General features: G+C 36.8%; 1 protein-coding gene across 2 annotated transcripts in view; it reads right to left on the bottom strand.

Annotated features, from left to right (window-relative positions):
* Arid4a (AT-rich interaction domain 4A) overlaps positions 1–22,671 on the bottom strand; it is a 72,084-nt gene that overhangs the window by 33,254 nt on the left and 16,159 nt on the right. Inside the window, exons 8-13 of one of the 2 annotated variants that reach the window (XM_042682603.1) lie at positions 19,430–19,562; positions 14,149–14,228; positions 12,831–12,907; positions 11,653–11,816; positions 2,163–2,168; positions 516–588 (exon numbers count right to left, since the gene is read on the bottom strand). In XM_042682603.1, coding sequence (XP_042538537.1) covers positions 516–588; positions 2,163–2,168; positions 11,653–11,816; positions 12,831–12,907; positions 14,149–14,228; positions 19,430–19,562 — 533 coding nt within the window. Of the gene's footprint in view, positions 1–515; positions 589–2,162; positions 2,169–11,649; positions 11,817–12,830; positions 12,908–14,148; positions 14,229–19,429; positions 19,563–22,671 lie in introns of both variants that reach the window. The other variant, XM_042682605.1, reaches the window with a different exon arrangement.

Here is a 22,671-nt window from a genome sequence, read left to right as displayed (position 1 = left end):
GTTCTCATACAAAGAGTTAAAAGCTGTTAGGTGATTTCAGGTGGCCATAGAATGTCTAAGACTACTTTCTAGGACTAATGAATGTCAAGGAGTACGATGATTTATAATGGTTCTATTTCTTCCACTTCTCATTAAAAAGCCTATCCTACTGAGAGAGATTGGTCTATTATGCTTACTTTACTGAAAGTAAGGATTAGGCTATTTTGCTTGTCATAATTATAGCATTAGTAATAAATAGGCATGTAGATTACCACTACAACCAGTCCTTTTCCATTTCTGAATATTGTGAATTTTTTTTTAAATCTCAGAGAGGATTAAATTCAATTATATCAGAACTGCTGTCATATTTATATATACTCAAAGTAGATGGTTTGTTTTTACTCCCAATGGTTACTGCCAGTGTAACTGGTATACAATATACCTACAATACTAAAAAAAAAAAAAAAAAAAAGCATATACCTAAAATTTAAAACTATAAAAGAAATGACTACTTTTACATAACAAGCATAAAATACCTCTGTCTTCCATAAACTTGTAAAGCTGTTGGAGGAAGTTGTCCCTCTCTTCAGGATCAAGTTCTTCCTCAAGCTGAAAAGATAAAACAGGGAATATAAAAGCAGGAAGAGGTACAATGTCATTGTCATTTGTTTTTGTGAACCCAAAGAAAGGATATAAAATTTGACTGAGATTGGAGACTGGGTTGTGGATCAAGTGGTAGAGCATTACTGAATTTGGAAAAATCTAAATTTTCTCAAAACACCAGTGTCAAAATTTTTGTTTTGTTCTTTGCAGTGCTAAGGATCAAACTTAAGGGTATTGTATATGCTAGGCAAGTGCTCCGCCACGAAGCTACATCTCCAGGCCTTTATATTCTTTATAGCTGATCTGACACAACTATAAAATAAATACAACTCCTACACTGCACTCCATCATTCTAATCCTACTTTCAAATATTAGCAAAAGGACATGTGCACAAGATTCAGAAATGAAGTAAGAGAGCCGGGCGTCGGTGGCTCATGCCTGTAATCCTAGCTACTCAAGAGGCTGAGATCTGAGGATCTCGCTTCAAAGCCAGCCCAGGCAGGAAAGTTCGTGAGACTCTTATCTCCAATAAACCTAGAAAACCAGAAGTGGTGCTGTGGCTCAAGTGGTAGAGCGCTCACCTTAAGCTGAAGAGTACAAGGACAGTGCCCAAGCCCAGAGTTCAAGCCCCACAACCGACAAAAAACAAAAAGAAATGAAGTAAGAGTGTTTTTAACTTCATCTGTATTTTGGGGGAAAAAAGAAATTTTAATACAACATGGTTCATATAAATGTATTAGTAGATAAGCAAAACAATGACAACCACTAATAATTATATAAAAATGTTCAGTGACTATAAATCAGGAGTCACAGTGACAGAAATAAAATATATTTAAATTTTAAATTATATACATTGTCAGACACTAGTGTCTCACATTTGTACTTCTGACTGTTCAGGAGACTCAGATTGGAAGATTGTGATTTGACTCTAACCAGAGAAGACAAATCAAAGGGAGATTCTAATCATTAGTTAACCAGCAAAAAGTCTGAAACTGGAGGCATGGCTCCAGTTTCTGGAGGCAGAAGCCCAGCCATGAGTGAAAACGATGAGAACACAGAACCCTTGAGTTTGAGCCCCAGTATCAGCGCACATGCTCACGCACACACACACACACCACTCCTTAAATATATTTAAGAAAATCACATAAAAACTACTTTAAGGTGGCTCAGTGGTAGAGCGCTTGCCTTGCATGCATTAGGCCCTGGGTTCGATTCCTCAGCACCACATAAGCAAAAAGAAAAAAAAAAGCCGGAAGTGGTGCTGTGGCTCAAGTGGTAGAGTGCTGAAGAGCTGAGGGACAGCGCCCAGGCCCAGAGTTCAGGCCCTACGACCAGCCCCCCCAAAAACAAGACAAAACCAAAAAAACCTACTTTGCTCCAAACTCCTTTACTCACTTACTTCTTTTCTCACACTAACCTGCTTTTCTGTCTTTTTCTCCTGTGCCAAAATTTGAGATTAAACCCAGAGCCTTGCACCCCCTTTTCTGACATTTAAAAAAAATTGTATTTTAGTAGCTGTACAAAGGGGTTGCAATTCAACAAACCAGTTTATAAGTACAATGCCTCTTGATCAGTGTCACCCCTTCCTTTCCTCAGTGCTTTGCACTCCTGCTTGTCAGATTGTTGTCTCTCCAAAGCCACATTTAAAGGAAAAGCAATTTTGAGGCAATAAATATTGATTGCTCAGTATCCAAGGGGCAGTAGGTACTTACAAAATATGTTATGGTTTAAGAATTTTAGTAGCTAATAATATAGCCAGGATCAATAAATTTATAGTCAATTAAAATATATAATAAAGTACCAGGTGGCAATCAAAGGAAAGAGAGGTAAGAGCTTTTGGCCATTCTTTTTTTTCTTTTTTAGTAGTTATCCAGAATGATATATAACTCAAAACCCTTTCATTTCTATTAAATTTAAAGGAATTTTAAGTCAGAGTTCTAGTAAACTTCAAAATCAGCAATTTACCAAGTTAGTAATAACTTAAAAGAGACCATTAAGATGATAAGACATTTTTTCCTACATGAATTTTAAAATCTTGCTTTTACAAATTTTTCAACTGTCAATGAGATAACTCCAGAAAAGGAGTAATCCAACAATCTAATAGCTCAACTGTTATTTGATAGGAATTTTCATGAGTATAAATTTTATATAAACTCTCTAGTTTATATGAAATTGAAATGAAAAGCAGGGGCTGGGAAGGTGGCTCAGTGGTAGAGCACTTGCCTTGCATGCATAAGGCCCTGGGTTCAATTCCTCAGCACCACATAAGCAAAAAGAAAAAAGCCAGAAGTGGTGCTGTGGCTCCAGTGGTAGAGCGCTAGCCTTGAGCTAAAGAGCTGAGAGACAGCACCCAGGCCCAGAGTTCACGCCCCACTACCAGACCCTAAAATAAAATAATTAAAAAAAAAAAAAGAAAATGAAAAGCATTAACAGTATACTCCACATTGACTATATGTACTTTGTCCTCTGCATAAAATGTTCTTCTTGATTAAATCTCATTCCAGTATTTATGATCTTACAGAATTCAGGCGAGGCTGTTATGTCCAATGTATGTGAAGAACAATTATTTAAACAGGCATTAACTTAAAATCAAAGTTGCTTCCCCAAACAAGCTAATAAAATCAACCCCCAAACAGCAAACATAACATACACTAAAGTTGTAGCAAACATCTACAGAAAAGGTAAGTTCTTAGGATTAAAGTGTATATTTTTATACACTTCAGTTTTATAGACTAGCGGTTTAAGCCAGGTACTAGTGGCTCACACATCAGCTACTTAGTAGGCTGAGATCTGAGGATCATGGTTCAAAACCAGTCCAGGCAGGAAAATCCCTGAGACTCTTATCTCCAATTAACAACCAGAAAACCTGAAGTGGTGCTATGGCTTAAAGTGGTAGTGCTAGCCTACCACTACAAAAAAGGGAGAATAAGAAAAGCTGAAAATGTTCTTTTATTATTATTGTTGATGTTGTTGTTCAAAGGGGTTTCAGTATATGTTTGTGACTATGATGCATCTTGATCATTGTCACCCCTTTCACTGATAATATTCTTTAAGAGAGTTGACTACAACACCACTTCTTGTGAGTATTGACCTTGTCCTGTCCCAAATACATTAATCTTGAATTAAGCAATAGCCTATTCAGAAGTGGTACAAATACTAATAAAGAATGGAGTTCCTACCATTTTGATGAGATGAGAGATGAATACATTCATTATTATTTATTAGTATATTTTTAGATATTCATTCACTCATTCATTTATTTATTGTTGGCTGTGGGGCTTGAACTCAGGGCCTGGGCACTGTTCCTGAGCTTTTTTGCTTAAGGCTAAGGCTCTACCACTTTGAGCCACTTCTGGTTTTCTGGTGGTTAATTGAAGGTAAGAGTCTCATCGACTTTTCTGCCTCAGTTGGCTTTGAACCATGATCCTCAGCTCTTAGCCTCCTGAATAGCTAGCATTATTGGTGTGAGCCACCTGCATCTGGCTTGCTATTTTTAAAATAAGATAAAAATGCATACATTGTTTAGTTGAGATATTATCAGCTATTAACTCTACTTTTCAGAATATAAATTAGAAAAGTGTCTGGCAAAAGATGATGTACTTGACGTAAAGGCCCTAGGCCTGTACAACTAATAGACAGTTTTAATGAGTAATGTAAATGATGGGAGTGTCTTGTTCTGAACGTGAGGAAAATATAAGTAAACTTATTTGTGTGGATGCCCTATACTATGTGTAATAGGCATAGGTAAATAATCCTTTGGTGGTGAGTACTAACAGGTTTAAAAAACACTATTGTTTCACTAGGTGATGCCTGCAATCCTAGCTACTCAGGAGACTGAGATTTGAGGATTATAGCTGACAGCCAGAAGTGGAGCTGTAACTCAAGTGGTAGATCTCTAGCATTGAGCAAAAAAGCTCAAGGACAGCACTCAGATCCTGAGATGGAGCCCCTGGACCAGCACAAACAAAACAAAACAAAACCAGGCTCATGGAATTATAACTTATTGGAACAACTAAATTTAACATTACTGTTTAGAAATTTTAAAGATTCCCCTCCTCTCCAACCCCTCTACCCCCAGTCTCCAGTATACCACAATTTATATTTTAATACCAAGATACTGCTGTGCGTGTGTATGTGTGTAATGTTATTTGGAACACAAGTAGCTTTATTTCAAGTGCTGTGTCTAATCACCCTATGGGTTCTCTTCCTTGGCTCCACTTCCCATTACTCCTCAGAAATTATCACAAGTCCTCTTCAATCCTCAGTTCTTATAATCCTTTGATCTCCCCTCCCCCTCCTGCCTCCAAAAAGAAGGCTCAGCTTGGAACCAGCAGGAGGAGCCTCTGAGGTGGCAGCCCCCCACTGTGGAAGGGAGGTGTTGAGCAGTAATACCAACAGCTAATCCTTTCCAATGTAATTTTTAAAATTTGAAATGTACCAAATAGTCCCACTGATTTTTTAATCTGTGAAATAACAGAATATCTTACTAAGGTAAATGGACAGAATATTTGTAAGTCACTCAATCACTTTCATTTTAATTTAAGCAGCCCTCCTTGGCCTCCATAGAGGCCTACTGGGTTTCTTCACCTCTTGCTTTTCTTTAACATTTATCTACTTTTTGAGTTTTTCAAACTTTCTTTTTATTTTCCCTGTCATATTTCATACAGATCAAGAGACTAGACAGCACAAAAGCTATATTCAATGAAATATACCTGACACATCAACAAACAGCTGCTGAACAATGTTTAAGCAGTAGCAGGAGAGCTATAAGGAGTTCCATAATGCTGAAGGACAGTGGAAAAAAATAATAAAAAGGTGAAGATAGGTCAAACATGAAGGCCAACCCCCCCCCCCCACGCACACCCCCAGACTTCCAATTGTTAGGGGCTGAAAGCCGTGAAAGAGTTTCCTAGAGAAACCATCTAGGTTTTAGAAAGATGTTTATGAAGAATGGACAGGAAATGACAAAAGACCACAGAGCAAACCTCTGAAGTAGGTGGGGAAAATTACAAATGAGTGATGTTAGACAAGAACGCTATTTCAAGGGACAGAAAATTATTCCAGACTGGCTTAAATAAAACATAATTGAGCTTGCTGGGTTTTTCTTGACCTGTATCTTGATAAATCTTGTTTTTTCCTATTCTAAAAAGCAAAACAAAAAAAAATCATAATTTACTTAGAAACCCACAAAATTATGTAAGAAAATGAGATTACCTAGAATGTATTGCCTCATGGAAAAAGGTATTATGAAGGCAAGTTAGATACCTTATCTCATGGATCCTTGCAAAAGCACTTTCTAGAACCTTGCAACAAACTACTAATCTCTTGTTTCAAACAGGATTTACACAGTCCACACTTGTTTATTCAGAAACTATGCAATAAAGGTTTAATGTAAATCATGGTCTGTGTTGCTATTTGGTGGGTTATGTGTACCAGTAAGAAAAGGAAACAACAAAATCCTTGACATCTCTGGCTTTCATTTATAATACCAAAAATTTTCTTAGAAGCCTGTGAAAGTTTGGTAACCACTCTAAACTTCAGTTTTTTTCATTTTTACATTTACAAACCAGAGAAGGTAGTAAGAAAACCTTCTCTAGATTCTAGAAAGTTTACTTTGGCAGGAACCATGGGACAAGGTATCTAACTTTGCTTCTTAGTATCTGTCATATACATATACAATTTCTCATCATTTATTCATAAATTGTTAGGAGGATTAAAGCAGCTTTCATTTAAAAACTACAGTGTTTCTAAGAACAAACAAAATGGTATGGTGTAATCATTCTTACCTGTTGCTATCTCTCGAAGCTAAATGTTTCAACAGTTGTATAATGAAAGGTACATCTTACTGATGAGCTATGCTCTTATACAACAGAGGTATTTTGTTGTCAGAGCACCTTAATAAAATAGCACATAAAAACTTAAAAAAAAAAGTTAAAGGTACAGCAATGTCTGCCAGTAGACCAAGCTACTTAGGAGACTAAAGTAAGCACTTGAGCTCAGGATCCAGGCCAGACTAGGCCCCAATCATTTCACAAAAGAAAAAGAGAGAGGGAAGAAGGGATACATGGAAGGAAAAGGTAGAGGGAGGGAAAGAAATAAGGAGGGCAACTATAAGTAAAACTTAAAAGTTAACATCGTTTTAACATAAGATGCGGTATATTCATGGTAAGATAACTTTTACAGTTTAAAAGCAGCATGTTTAAAATAAATGATTACACGATTGTTGACTTATAGTACAGTTAATTGAATCTAATAACTTTTTTCACCATTGGAAAAGGTACATACATTTTAATCACCATATATGGTTTGTATGCTATCAACTTCTTGTATGGCCATACTATAAAATGTATTGATATAAAAAGTGGTTTTTAAATGCATAAACATGTATTATTTGTACATGAAAATGTTCAATCCCTGTTGGTATAATTAGATGACCTTAATTTGGCTAGAATTTTATACTGATAGTTTGAAAAAAGATTTTTCTAAACTCATTAGAACTTTTTTGTTTGTTTGTTTGTTTAACAGGCTACAATTTTAAGACCTTAGCAAGTAACTTGTTGCATACATTTGATTGTAAGCAAAAGTCTAAATTACTTGTAAAACTGGCCACTTAAAACTAACTGATTGGCAGTAGTATGGCATAACTACATGATGTTTTTACATCTTCTTTAAATTTTACTGAATGCATGGTTTCCTCAGTTATCATGTGTTTACTATAACATTTACACTCAAAGTCTCAAAGTGATCTTGAATGATCACTAGAATACAGCTATACAATTTAGGAAAAAAGGTTAGGTTAATAGATACCAAATAAACCCCAAAAACTTGTTTGATCATCAAAAAGTAATGATGCAGTCTGGTGCCAGTGGCTCACACCTGTAACCTTAACTTACTCAGGAGGCCGTGATCGAGCTTTGTAGCCAGCCTGGGCAGGCAAATTCATGAGATTTTCATCTCTAATTAACCACCAAAAAGCTGAAAGTAGAGCTGTGGTTCAAGTAGTACAACATCAGCCTTGAGAGGTAAAGCTAAAGGACAATGCTCAGGCCTTCTGTTCAAGCCCTAGTAATGACACACACACACACACACACACACACACACACACACACACACACACACACAAAGTTCAAGCCCTAGTAATGACACACACACACACACACACACACACACACACACACACACACACACACACACACACACAGAGAAAAGTAATGACCATATTTTCATGAATTAGAAAACAAGCACCAACAATTTTTATAAAGTGAAATAAATTTTAAGCATCAAATGTAAAGTGATCCCTAGAAAATTCATAAAATTAGATGAGTGTCCATATATCTACACAGAATAAGTATTTTTTTCAAAATTAGATTCTAATTTTGAATAAAATTCAACACATAAGCCAACTTATTTCAAAGCATAATAATTTAAAAGAAAGAGAAAGCTAGATAGTCAAATTCCCCTTGATAATCTTCTAGTAACTACCCATTTATTTTACCCTTAAAAATCTCCTCTACAAAAAGTGACAGAGGGAGTGTGATTGATTGGAGCATATTGTAAACATGTGTAGAAACGTAATGGCTCCCTCTGTATAAATAATGTAAGCTAAGAAAAAACAATCTCCTCTATATTATTTGCCCAAAGTAAATTTCAGTCAGAAGCAAATGAATAATTGATACCATTTCTTATGTTTACCTGGTATTTCCATCAATCCATTTCAAAGCTCAAAAAAAAACTCAGTAACATCTTTTCAAATATGAAATTTTCTTAATAAAGGCATTTAAATAATATAAAAATATTCTCCAAGGTTTTTTTTCAATGCAATTATCAATGTGCTGCAATTGAAATTCATTATTATTATCTGTCAGATTTTCAAGTCTTTTCCCAAGCAATAACAAAGCATTTCTTCTTCTTGAATCCTAAACTACAAAATGCTTAGGAATCCAAAATAATGTAAAGTAAAAAAAAGATGCTCTATGATGAAATGATATAATTGCAAATTTCCTTACTACATTACTTATGTTACAAAGCATCAAATATAAAAGCAATGGCTGTTGCTCATTAACACTGCAGAAATATCTAACACTTGTATGATTCTACTGCATAAAATTGCTTGCTATACTACATGCATCAAATGACAGTCTGCAGTATTATTATAATCATTTACAGAACATTACAAAAGACCTTTTTTAGCCTTGTAAATCAACATTAAATCTTCATGAATATTAAACCATCATTAGATTTGGGGAAAGACTTATGATCTGTAATGTAATAGAACAGCTTAGGCTCACTTATGTATAAAGGCCCAAAATGACTAAGCCAGGTAGGCCCTGACTTATCAGATTATTCATTATATATTTTATATTCATTCTACTTTTTGTCATGTGTAGACTAAACTGCTTTTCAGCTTATTAATAAATTCATTTTTTAAAATTACTGCTCTAGGCAAGTTAGAATGATTCAGCAACTAAATCTTAAATCCAAGAGGAAGAAATGCAGTTGATTTTTTTTTTCCTACAGCAACCAAAATATCACTAAAGAAAACCTACTTATCTGGCCAAAGAAGAAAGAATTCAGTTTTTATCAAGGAATTTAAAGAAAACATATGCTATGAAACTGACCAACTGAAAAATAATTTATCACAATCATGTAAATCGGTGCCTAAATGGTGTAATTTTTGCTGTTACTTTTCAGTGCATGAATAGCATCCCAACTCACTAAATTTTAGTAGGTTCATAATTTAAGTAATACATTTCAAACAGATGCCATCTTATAAGCATCCTTACCTTTAAAAATTTTTATCACCTATAAGCAATAGGTCACAGAGCTGTACCTCTGTTCTTCATCCTTTTTTACTAACATCTACTCACAGCATAAATAAAACATTATGCTTATGAAATTAATCACTATAATATGAACACTATTATTTTATAGACATCCTCTATAACTTTCTACAAAGCTTTTTCTTTCCTCTTTGTTTAAGATTTCACATTTTAGGAGTAGGGTGAATGATAGGGGCACTAATTAAAAGTATTAGCAAAAAAAAAAAGAGAGAGACTAATCTTTCTTACAGTATTCTGCAACGTAAGATCATAACTAATGTTAATTTAAAAAAAAAAAAAAAAAAGCTAAATCACAGACTGTAACAGTTCACACCCTAAAAATGTGGCCTATTTACCCTGAAAACATCTATAAATACAGATAATATACAAAACCACATTTAATATTCAGTTTTTACATACTGAATTTTGCCAAACTGTTTCCTTATTTTTCTCATTCTCAAATCTATCTTATGTTTCAGAAAAATAGCTTTCATCCTCTAATATTCTAAAAATAGACTCCTCCTGTCTTTTTTACAAGAAACAATTACGCTTGGTTATGAACCCTATCATATTAAACACATCATCAATACCTAAAATTCCTATTTAACCCATCTCTGGCAGTCAAAATAGTAACTAAATCAACCAAAATTTAAAAAAAAATCTTACCTATGTGCTGCATTTTCTTTCAAATGAAAAATGGTTAGATTCCCCTTCTACTTAATCAGTACAGGGTCTGGACATTTCTCAGTCTGACTTGCAAATATTTGCTTTCCCTCTTAGGGCATAGCATCCGCAGGGTTATACAGCACTACTTACATTCTCTTCCACATAAAAATCAGACATTACATGAAAGGAAAAGAAAGACAGCCCATTTCAAAGCATCTGGCAAACCTCCATTGGCAACCTGCCAAGCCTCTGCTGAACCTTCCTGTCTTTCCGAGCATGCTCACTTAAAACCAACAGCATGTTACTATGGCAACTCTGTAGGCAGCCTGTAAGTATGAACCGCCATTCTGATTTCAGAGTGTAAAAAACCAAATACTGCAGGGGAAGTAAAAAGAAAGAAACAGCACATACTCTTCAACACATACAAGTATAATCATGTTGTTTTATAAATTCACATCTGTATATGTAAAATACAAACAGACTTCCCACATTTTTCCTGACAAATATTTCATGCTTAAAACGGGCCTCTTTTCAATTCTCTTTGTTTTGCCCCTAAACTCAACATGCTGGACAATTTATCCCATTTAACAAAATACTGCTCAATAAATAGACAATATTCATGTGAGCAACAGTGAAACACACGAGATGACTTCCTGTAATTATATTTTAAATTAACATAGCAATATTAGAATGAAAATCAGGTGAACTTATAAAATACTATGTATATATTTTTTCTATGACTTATCAAGATGTCAAATGAGATTTTCTTTGGGTCTGGGTAAAATTTTGTTTTACTCCTACAAAGTGCTGAAGTTAAGAGAAAAGAGACTCAGGTTCAAAACCTATTTATCACATTTTGGGAAAATTACTTGACATTCCTTTCCCTCACTTAGCTAATATTTAAAGTGGGATAATAACAGTTACTTAAAGTTGTGCCATGGAAACATGGTGGAACACATCTATAATCCCAGCACTAGGGAGGTTTATGCAGGAGGACTAAGAGCTTAAGACAAGCCTGAGCTTACATAGTGAGACCCTGCCTTGAAAAAAAAAAAAAAAAACAGAACGAAAACTAAATAAATTTAGAAAACTAGAAGTTATTTTTCTTTCTTTCTGCATTGTTTCAAAAACCCCAAACACCAGTTTGCACTTGTTGATTAAACCTGAGAAGTACCTCCTTTTCTGTGTTGTTTTTTTTTGCCAGGACTAGAACTTGAACTCAGGGCTTGTTTACTCTGCTTGCTTACTCACAGCTGGTGCTCTAATGGCTAGCTTTTGTCTGCTTAATTAGAGATGAAGTCTCTCAGATTTTTCTTCCCCAACTGGCTTCTGGATCTTAGCTTCCTGAGTAGCTAGGATTACAGGTATAAGCCACTGATGCCCAACCTTCTTTGTAAATTTTTTATGCACTAAATACTAGTCTGGATTTATACAGTTTTTTTCAACTCCCAAGGAAGTTGAGCTAAAAGCGGACAAAAAAAAATGCTAGAAAACTTAAGTAGAGGGAAAGCATATGGAAGTATTATTTGTGCTAAAGAGCAACATAATGTTTCATATGTTACAAACATGAAATTGTACTTACCACTTCCTCTTCTTCCTTTTTGGCTTCCTTTTCCTTCTCTTCATCATTTTCTTCAGCTGGGCCATCTTCATCATCACTACTGGAAGACTCAAGGATTTCATTTATATCCATTTTCCAATTATCAGGAACAATTCTGGTTTTTAGGAAGACACTTGCTTTCTGCAGCCCTAAAAATGAAAATGTAGTTCAGCAGTTGATAAGGAATTAGAATCATAGAATGGCAGAAAAGACGTGATACTCAGAGTCAGAAGAGCTAACTTCAAATTCAGCTGTCACTTAAAAGCAATATAGTAAATGTGAACGTATTTATTATTATATAAATGTTTGTTATTACTCTCTGAAATACTGTGAGAATTTTTTTTTTAGACAAGTGTCTCACTATGTAGTCCAAAGTAGACTCAAACTGATGATTCTACTGCTGAGTGCTGGGATTACAGGCATGGACTCCCAGACCCAGTGAATATTGTTAGAAATCTTAAAAGTAAAACATAAAGTTAACCTTCTATAAAAATTATCGTCAGGACTGGTGGCTCATGCCTGTGATCCTAGCTACTCAGGAGGTTGAGATCTGAGGATTGCTGTTCAAACAAAGCCAGCCAGGGCAAGAAAGTCCGTGAGACTCTTATCTCCAATAAACCACCAGAAAACTGAAAGTGGCACTGTAGCTCTAGTGGTAGAATGCTCACCTTGAGCTGAAGGACAGAGCCCAAGCCCAGAGTTCAAGCCCCATGACCAACAAAAAAAAAATATATCAACCAAGCCGGGCCCTGGTGGCTTATACCTGTAATCCTAGCTACTCAGGAGGCTGACATCTGAGGATCAAAGTTCAAAGCCAGCCCAGGAAAGAAAGGCTATGTGACTCTTATCACCAAAAAACCAGAAGTGGTGCTGTAGCTCAAGTGGTAGTGTGCTTGCCTTGAGCGGAAGAGCTGAGGGACAGCTCCGAGGCCCAGAGTTTCAGCCCCACAACCAACAAAAAATAAATAAATAAATAAATAAATAATCAAATACTTTATCTAGGCATTTAAGATAATACCATCAAATAAGAATGGCTATCAACTATGGCTATCAACTATATACAGGAAAAATGCCATACCAGAGAGTATTCAATAATGCTGTATTGCCTATTATATACAGAGAACCATATAATGAAATAATACATTGAGTCATCTTTCTTTTACCTGGTTTGGTGGAGAGTTCAGATTCTGGCAGATTGAGAATGTCTACTTCCTTAATATCCTTTCTTGCTACAGAGTAACTAATTACAGAGAAGAGCAAAAAGAAGGAAAATCATTTTTTAAATTAAAAGAATTACATAAGCAGTCCACATTAATGTAGCCTTGAAACTCAAAATTAATATTCAAAATTACAGTATGTCAAAGTCAAAAACCATATCTCAAATTCCTAGTAAAGTTTTCAAAGTACACTAAGAGCCTCAAATTCACTCTATGTAAACCTCCTATAGACAATATATGGTCATTAATATCAACATGGTTTCAACATTGTAACAGTATTGCCTATCCAAATGTTTTATATTTATTTATTTATTTTTTTTTTTTTTTTGGGTCCGGTCATGGGGCCTGAACTCTGGGCATGGGCGCTGTCCCTCAGCTCTTCAGCTCAAGGCTAGCGCTCTACCACTTGAGCCACAGTGCCACTTCCAGCTTTTTTCTTTTTGTTTATGTGGTGCTGAGGAATCGAACCCAGGGCCTCAGGCATGCAAGGCAAGCGCTCTGCCACTGAGCCACCTTCCCAGCCTTATATTTATTTTTAACTTAATTTAGTGGAAGGCAAAGACAATATTACTGTTAAATATTAAAATAACTTTATCATAGTTTAAAATTTTCAGAGATTTACTTTCAGATATATGCATTTAATTTCACTTTTCCTTTTCATTCTTTTTTTTTTTTTTTTTTTGAACTCAGGGCCAGGGCACTGTTGTGTAGCTATTTTGCTCAAGGCTGGAACTCTACCACTTCAGCCACAGCTCTACTTCTGGCTTTTTGCCGGTTATCTGGAGGTAAGTTTCATGAGATTTTCTGCCCAGGCTAGCTTCAAACTGCAATCCTCAGATCTCAGCCTCTTGAATAAGTAGTTTTACAGGCATGAGCCACCAGCACCCAGCTTCACCAGAAGTTTTTAAAATAACAAAACAGATGGAGCTAGGGAAAAGTTTCTAAAAATCTGAGTTTTACTAAAAAGTAAAAGTGATTATTCAAGAAACATAAATTCTATTAAAAGTAAGTTTCATAGTTCACAATATAAAAATCTCACACATAAGAAAAACAAGTGTTATTCATGTTCTCAGTTTTTATATAAAGCTTTTCAGCGAAACATATCCTCTACATGATATAAAGTTAAACCATGTTAGATAACTACTCAACTTATGTCACATATGACACTTTTTTAAAATAATATTTTGGTAGAAGGATCGAAATCACCATGATTCCGTTTCTATTTTTCCTCCCATGAATCATTACTGAGTGTTTCATTACTTACAATTTAGCATCAATAAATGATCGAACTAAACATTGATCCTTTTTCACTGTGACATCATCATTACAGCTAGGAGATATTACCTGAAATAAAAATGAAAAAGCAAGTGATTCTTACTTTTCGTGCTCAGAAAAAGAGAATATTTTTTAATACAATGATTCTAGATCCCTGGACCACTAACATGGATTAGAAATAGCTCAACCAAAGCTGGGTACTAGTGGCTCACAGCTACTCAGGAGGCAGAGATCTGAAGATCATACTTCAAAACCAGCTTGGGCAGTAAAGTCCCCATGAGACTCTAACTACTCAAAAACTAGTAGTGGAGCTGTGGCTCAAAGTAGTACTGTACTAGCCTTCAGCAAGAGTCCAAAGACAGTGCCTACCTAGGTCCTGAGTTCAAGCCCCATGACCAAAACAAAACAAAAGCAAATAAAACAAACCAGCTCTACCATAAGGAACGCCTATTATTAATGAATTACTTACAAAAGATCTCCCTATATTTTTGTCTATCATATTGGTTTTCTAGTTAAATTATCCAGTCAATAGAAGACAAAAAAGATTAGTGAAATATAAACTAAAATCACTAAAACTTTAAAAGTATCAGGGTTTATTCTAAGCTAAAAAATTCATTTCTGCCCAAAATATAAATTTGGGAATGTATAATCTATCATGAAAACTTTGTGTATTACCATTTAAAAATATGGTTAAATCAGCATCTATTTTTAAATCTGGTTATAAAAAAATACATAAGAGCCAGGCACCAGTGGCTCACACCTGTAATCCTAGCTACTCAGGAGGCTAAGATCTGGGATTGCAGTTCAAAGCCAGCTCAGGCAGAGAAGGCCCCATGAAACTCTTCTCTTCTATTAACCTCTCAAAAACAGGAAGTGGAGCTATGGCTCCTGTGGTAGAGATCTCACCTTGAGCTGAAGAGCTCAAGGACAGTGCCCCGGCCCAGAGTTCAAGCCCCATTAACGGACAAAATAAATAAAAATAAATAAATAAAAAAATACACAGGCCCTAGAGTGTAAGATAGAATACTTAGCAAGTTCAAGGATGAGCTTTAAGCTCTGTACCATCAAAACACGTCATCTAGGCCTGATGGCTCATGCCTGTAATTCTAGCTACTCAGGAGGCTGAGATCTGAAGATCAAGGTTCAAAGCCAGCTTGGGCAGGAAAGTCCGCAAAACTATTATCTCCAATAAGCCACCAGAAAACCGGAAGTGGCGCTGTGGCTCAAGTGGTAGAGTGTTCACTTTGAGCTGAAGAGCTGAGGGACAGCATCCAAACCCAGAGTTCAAGCCCCACAACCACCACCAACAAAGTCATGTAAATTCCCTTTCCTACTAAGGCAGGCATGTTTTTTAACAATAAAAAAAAATCTCAAACCAGATATTGGTGGCTCATGTCAGTAATCCTAAACTATTTAATTTAGGAGGCTGAGATCCAATGATCGTGGGTTCAATGCCAGCTCAGGCAGAGAAGGCACCATGAAACTCTTACCTTCAATTAACCTCTCAAAAGCAGGAAGTGGAGCTGTGGCTAAAATTGGTAGAGCTCTAGCTTTGAGCAAAAGAGCTCAGAGACAGCACCCAGGCCCCGAGTTTAAGCCCCATGACCAAAAAATAAAATAAAAATTAAAAAATCTCAACAACAACAACAACAAAAATCTCTAATTTTTTAACTTTTGAAAGTAACATGTCTTAATAGTACTATTAGTAAAATTAAGCCAGGTCGGTGATGCCTATCAGTAGCCTCAGGCAGGATGATAAGCCCAGGAATCTGAAGTGCCAACCTGGGCAACATAGCAAGCCTCTACCCTCTCCTCAAAATGAATGAAAAAATAAACCAAATATACCTGTTCACAATCTCCTCTAATATTAAGCTCTATGCTGAAAGTTAGCACTATCCACAGATCTTTAGATATGGAAATTTATAGAAATATGAGTTTTGCACTGTTCAGTGTAGTAGAGGAAGAGCCACATGGCACTCAGAACCTGAATTTGCACATTCTGGGGGTGTAGTATGTTCTTATATGGGACAGGATGGAAGGAAGGAGCTTGCATATACTAAGTAAGTACTCTTTTATCACTCAGCTACACTCCAGACCCAATTATGTTTAAACTCAGTCACAAACAGGTAATGGCAATCATACTAAACAGTCAATATCCAGAGTATCAAATATTCTTAGTAGAGCTGGGTGCTTGTGGCTCACACCTGTAATCATGGTGGCTCAGGAGGCTGAGATCTGAAAATCACAGTTCAAGCCACCCCAGGCAAGAAAGCCCATGAGGCTCTTATCTCTAACTACCAAAACTCTAGAAGTGGGGCTGTGGCTCACATGGCAGAGGACCATACTTTAGCAAAAAAGCTAAAGGACAGTACCCAAGTCTTGAGTTCAAGCCCCAGTACCAGTGCAAACAAACAAGCAAAAAGTCTTAGTCACACACATCTTAACATCAGGTGAGGATAAACTTTTTCTATTTGTTTGTTAGGTGCTTGTTGTAATACAGTTGTGCCTACCCTCAAGGGCTAACACTATAACAGAAGGAAAAGCATAGATGGAAATAAAACACACACACACACACACACACACACAAATGTCATTTATTGGGAAATGGATGAACCTTGAAAATAATTTATTATTAAGTGAAGTAAAGCAGGCTCAGAGAGACTACATTTTTTCTCTCATATGAGGAAGTTAGATCTGAAATACAAACATACATGATAACACATACAGAGTTACATGCACATGATACACAGAAATTGACTAAAGAATGGTATACTTAGAGGAAGAGTCATATGTTGTAAATCCTCTTTAATATTATACTTTTAGATATATATAAGCAAATTCTGGCAGTACTGGGTTGGAACTCAGGGCTTTGCTCTTGCCAAACAATCACTTCATTATTTGATCCACACCTCCAGCCCTTTTTGCTCTGGCTGTTTTTGAGATAAGGGTCTTGCTTTGTGCCTTGCATGCCTGGACTATAATCCTATTTATGCTTCACATCATCACTGGAATGGTGGCCGCATGTCAGTACACTCAGCTTTTTCCTTTTTTTTCTTTTTTTTTTTTGTTTTTGGTCATGGAGTTTGAACTTAGGATAGCCTAGGCACTATCCCTGAGCTCTTTTTGCTCAAGTCTAGTGCTCTACGACTTTGAGGCACCGTGACACTGCCAGTTTCCTAGTGGTTGATTGGAGATAAGAGTCTCATGGTCTTTTCTGTCCAAGCTGGCTTTGAACCACAATCCTCAGATCTCAGCTTCTTGAATAGCTAGGATTACAGCCACCAGTGCCCGAATAGCTTTTTAAGTTGAAGTCTCCTAAACTTTTGCCCAGGCTGGCTTCAACCCACAATCTTCTTCATTTTATGCTTCCTAGGATTATAGATATGAGCCATTACACCTGGCTAAAAAAAAACTTCTTGAAGGCAATGTACTGAAATCTTATAATTCTCTAAGGAACTTACAGTTTGCTTTTTGGGGGAGGTTGCTTCTTTATTTTGGTATTGGGGATCAGGTCAGACCCAGGGCTTTGTATAAACTAGGCAAGTACTATACCACTGAACTAACTACTTTTTTTTTTTTTGTCGGTCGTGGGGCCTGAACTCTGGGCCTGGGTGCTGTCCCTCAGCTCTTCAGCTCAAGGCTAGCACTCTTCCACTTGAGCCACAGCGCCACTTCCAGCTTTTTTCTTTTTGCTTATGTGGTGCTGAGGAATCAAACCCATGCATGGAAGGCAAGCGCTCTACCATTGAGCCACCTTCCCAGCCCCTAAAGACTTTTATAAAAACAAAATAACTTGCAGAGATTATAGTGAAAATAAGAAATAAGAGCTACGGATGGTCCAAAGATCCATTTACAGACTGAAAATCAGTTGCTAAGGTAGATTCAATAAAGGTTTATTTACTTTTTTTTCGGACAGTGTCTGTGTTACCCAGGCTAGTCTTAAACTCAAACTTGCCCCAGCCTCCCCAGTAGTTGGGCTACAGGCATGACCACTATGACCAATTGAAGGTTTATTTTTGAAGGTTTAATTTTGTCATGACAAAATTAATAATTTTTTTTTAAAGATTTCTCTCATGGCTTGGAATGGGGCTTAGTGGCTAAGTGCCTGCTTAGCATTCATGAAGCCCAGGGTTTGATTCCTCAGTACCACATAAACAGAAAAAGCTGGAAGTGGTGCTGTGGCTCAAGTGGTACAGTGCTAGCCTTGAGCAAAAGAAGCTCAGGGACAGTGCCCAGGCCCAGAGTTTAAGCCCTAGGACTATAAAAAGAAAAAGAAAAAAAAAAAAATCTCAAATTGGAGGAAAGTCATATGTTGTAACTCCTGTTTAATTATTATACTTTTAGATGTATATAGCAAATTTTGGGTTGGAACTCAGGGCTTTGCCCTTGCCAAACAACCACTTTACTATTTGATCCACACCTACTATTGACTTATACCTATAATCCTAGCTACTTAGGAGGCTGAAATCTGAAGATCCATGTTGTAGCCAGTCCAGGCAGGAAAGTCTATGAAACCCTTATCTGCAAAAAGCCAGAAGTGGACATGTAATTCAATGGGTAGACAACCAGCCTTGAGCAGTAAGTTAAGGAATAGCTTTCTGGGCCCTGAATTCAAGCCCAAGTACTAGTACTGAATGCAGGAATAGATTCATCTTTAAGGCTGGGCACTACTGGTTCATGCCTATATTCTACTACTCAGGTTGCTGAGATCTGAAGATCAAGGTTTGAAGCCAACTCAGGAAGACAAAAATCTTGGAATGCTTATCTCCAATGAACTAGCAGAAAGTGGAGCTGTGGTTAAGTGACAGATAGAAGCCAGCTGCAAATGGAAAAAGCAAGTGCAAGCATGAGGTTAAGTCCTGTGTTTAAGTTCCAGTACCAACACACGCAAACTCACAAATACAAACACATATGCACAGAGATTTTTTTAAGTTCTGGAAGATACATTTATATTTCAGAAAGAATCCAGGGTCAAGCAAAGGGAAGCTAAAGGTGTAAAATGACAATAGGATACAGGGCAAGAGTCCACTAGACAGATTTTGAAGGACCTGGAAGATCACTAGACAGATTTTGAAGGACCTGGAAGATCACAACAAGAGATTATAAAATGAACAGAAGGAAATGAAAGAAATCTAAATTTTTGTAACTGACTGCTCAACTTTTAAACTGCAGTGAGGTTTGAATATAAGTTGTAAAATACTTCCAAAACATTTTAAATGATTATACAGATATTTGATTGGGTCCCTAACTGTCCAAAAAACTTTACTTACCAAAGCAGGATGCCACTCAGGCCTCTCAGTCGTAGATACCACACTTACAACTTTTCCTAATAATTCATCATTAAGACGGCGCTTATCTACATCTTCGTCTTCACTACTCTCCTCTTCCTTTTCATCTTCAGTACTGTAAGTTAGAATAATTAGGTCATCATGCCAATATACACAATATTTGACACAACCAGAGTACTGTGACTTCAAAATGTTGAATTCAGCTCCTAGTATTTTATCCTCTATTCTTCTTTTTCTTTGGGGGGAGGGGAGGGGTGTTAGTCATGGGCCTTGAACTCAGGGCCTAGGCACTGTTCCTGAGCTTTTCTGCACAAGGCTAGTGCTCTGCCACTTGGAACCACAACTCCACTTCAAGTTTTCTGGAAACTAGCAAAAATATCTTGCAGTTTTGTGAAAATTGGTACTCATATATGTAAGTTCAAAGAGGTTCATGAAGTGATTTTCCCAAAATGTAAGTAAGTGACTGAACTAAGATTTCCATTTGGGTCCTTAGAAGTTTTGGGTTTTTGGTTTTTTTTTTAATTATTTTCCATTTTGCAACTTATATATTGACTTTACATTTTTAAATCTTCATTATACATACCCCAGCAGTAAAAGAACATCTAATACCTAGATCTTAATTTCTTCCTTTTTTTTTTTGGGGGGGGGGCAGTCCGGTTGTGGGGCCTGAACTCTGGGCCTGGACGCTGTCCCTCAGCTATTCAGCTCAAGGATAGCGCTCTAACACTTGAGCCACAGCGCCACTTCCGGCTTTTTTCTTTTTGCTTATGTGGTGCTGAGGAATCGAACCCAGGGCCTCATGCATGCAAGGCAGGCACTCTACCACTGAGCCACCTTCCCAGCCCCTAGATCTTAATTTCTGAATACTACTTTCTACTAAAAGGAACAAGGATCCCCTGAAGAAATGGCCAGTTACAAGGCTTGGGGAAGAAAAGAAAGTAACATGAACCTAGGATTCCTTGTTGTGTCAGAAAGCAACCAAGTGCTAAACAAATAGTGAGAATGTATCAAAAGAGCACTGATGTAGCCTGGAGAGGCTTATGCTGGCCAAATAAAATCTGGGGCAGTGTGCATCTCAAACGGAATATTGTTTTTTTGGCAGTAATGGTGTTTAAACTCAGGATGTTGTACTTGCTGGGCAGGTGCTCTCCTGCATGAGCAAGCCTCAAGTCTAAAATAAATTATAGCTCATTAAGTGAAACTAGAATCTACGACTCCATAGTGATAAGAAAAAGGTTTTCATTATAGCTAGATGTTAGTTAAATTTACCTAAGCAATGTAGCAGGAATGAAAAATTAGAAAATCACCATTTTGCTGTCTTAGTATCAGTAACTGATTTAGACAAGTATTATCAGTGGGGGCTAGGAATGTGGCTCACTAGTAGAGTGCTTGCCTAGAATGCATGAAGTCCTGGGTTTGATTCCTCAGTACCACATAAACAGAAAAAAACAGAAGTGCTGCTGTGACTCAAGTGGTAGAGTGCTAGCCTTGAACAAAAAAAGCTCAGGGGCAGTACCCAGGCCCTGAGTTCAAGCTCCTTGATTGGCCAAAAAAGTTAAATTAAAAAATATATATATATATATATATATATCAGCAAATTATAAAAATCATTGAATAAAAACTGACAACAGATTATTTAAGTAGACTCAAAAGTAACCTATGATGCCAGACATTTTGTAGCTTACAACTATAATCCTAGCTACTCGGAAGGCTGAGACTTGAGGATCACTGTTCAAAGCTAGCCCAGTCAGGAAAGTGTGTTGACATTCTTATCTCCAATTAACCACCAAAAAATTAGAAGCAGAACTGTGGCTTAAGTGGTAGAGGACTAGCCTTGAGAAAAAGCTCAGGGACAGTGCCCAGGTCCTGAGCTCAAGCCCCAAGACCAGCATACAAAAATAACCTATGATAATTTTAGCAGACAACACCTTAGCCAGGTGATCAAAGTTAGCATTGTCAATATGGGACACACTGATAATATGTACTTATTAGTGTGCTGACACTAACAGACACAAATACAGTGTTGCTGTCAAAGATGTATAACCCAATTCAATAAATGAACAAACAGACAAACCTATCTTGAGGAACAGTCTACAAAACTACTTGCCTATACTTTTTTTTTTCTTTTTTTGCCAGTCATTGGGCTTGAACTCTGGGCCTGGGTGCTGTCCCTCAGCTCTTCAGCTCAAGGCTAGCACTCTACCACTTCAGACAGCACCACTTCCGGTTTTCTGTGTGGTTTAATGGAGGTAAGAGTCTCACGGACTTTTCCTGCCTGGGCTGGCTTTGAACCGCAATCCTCATGTCTTAGCCTCCTGAGTAGCTAGGATTACAGGCGTGAGCCACCAGTGCCCAGCTCACCAATACTCTTAAATGTCAATATTATGAAGAACAAAAATGTCTAAAGATATTTTTTCAGATTAAAAGAGATTTATGAAGCAAAAATGAAATACGGGATATGATTCTGGACTGGAACATGAATTGGGGTGATTACTGAGAAAATTAGCAAAATTTAAAATATTAACTATATATATTGTTAGGTAATAGTATCCTATCAAAGTTAAACTTTTTGAGTCAGAGCATGATGGTACAGGACTATAATTCCAGCACTCTGGAGGTTGGGGCAAATGGATTACAAATACAAGGCTAGCCTTGGCTATAGAGTAAAACCTTGTCTCAATACATACCCCACCCTATTGAAAATTAAAAATTTCCCATTTTACCATTCATAGTTTGATTATTCAAGGGCAAAGGGTCTAATAGTTGCCACGTACAAAATGTAATTATATGTGTATAAATAGAAAGGGACACAAAGGAAGAGTATCCAAAAAAAAAGACAATTTAGCAAATATAGATTAAGAGTATATGTAGCTATTTGTATTATTCTTGGAATTTGTAAGTTTGAAATGGTTGTGAAATAATAAAGGTAAAAAAGCACAAATACTTGCTGGCATGGCAGCAGTCCCAACTACCTGGGAGGTCAAGACGGGAGGAGCAAGGTTGCAAGGTAAGCAGTGGTAAAATTTTACTGAAACTCTATCTCAAAAACAAACCAGGCACTGGGCTCCAGTGGCTCACACCTGTAATCCAAGCTACTCAGGAAATCTGAGGATTACAGTTTGAAGTCAGCCTGGGCAGGAAAGTCTGTGAGATTCTATCTCCAATAAACTACTCAGAAAGTGGTGCTGTGGCCCAAGTGGTAGAGCACTTGCCTTGAGCACAAA

Source organism: Dipodomys spectabilis, unplaced genomic scaffold, assembly GCF_019054845.1.
Source record: "Dipodomys spectabilis isolate Male_0828 unplaced genomic scaffold, ASM1905484v1 ptg000073l, whole genome shotgun sequence".
NCBI lineage: Eukaryota > Metazoa > Chordata > Mammalia > Rodentia > Heteromyidae > Dipodomys > Dipodomys spectabilis.
This window is presented reverse-complemented; position numbering and strand designations above follow the sequence as displayed.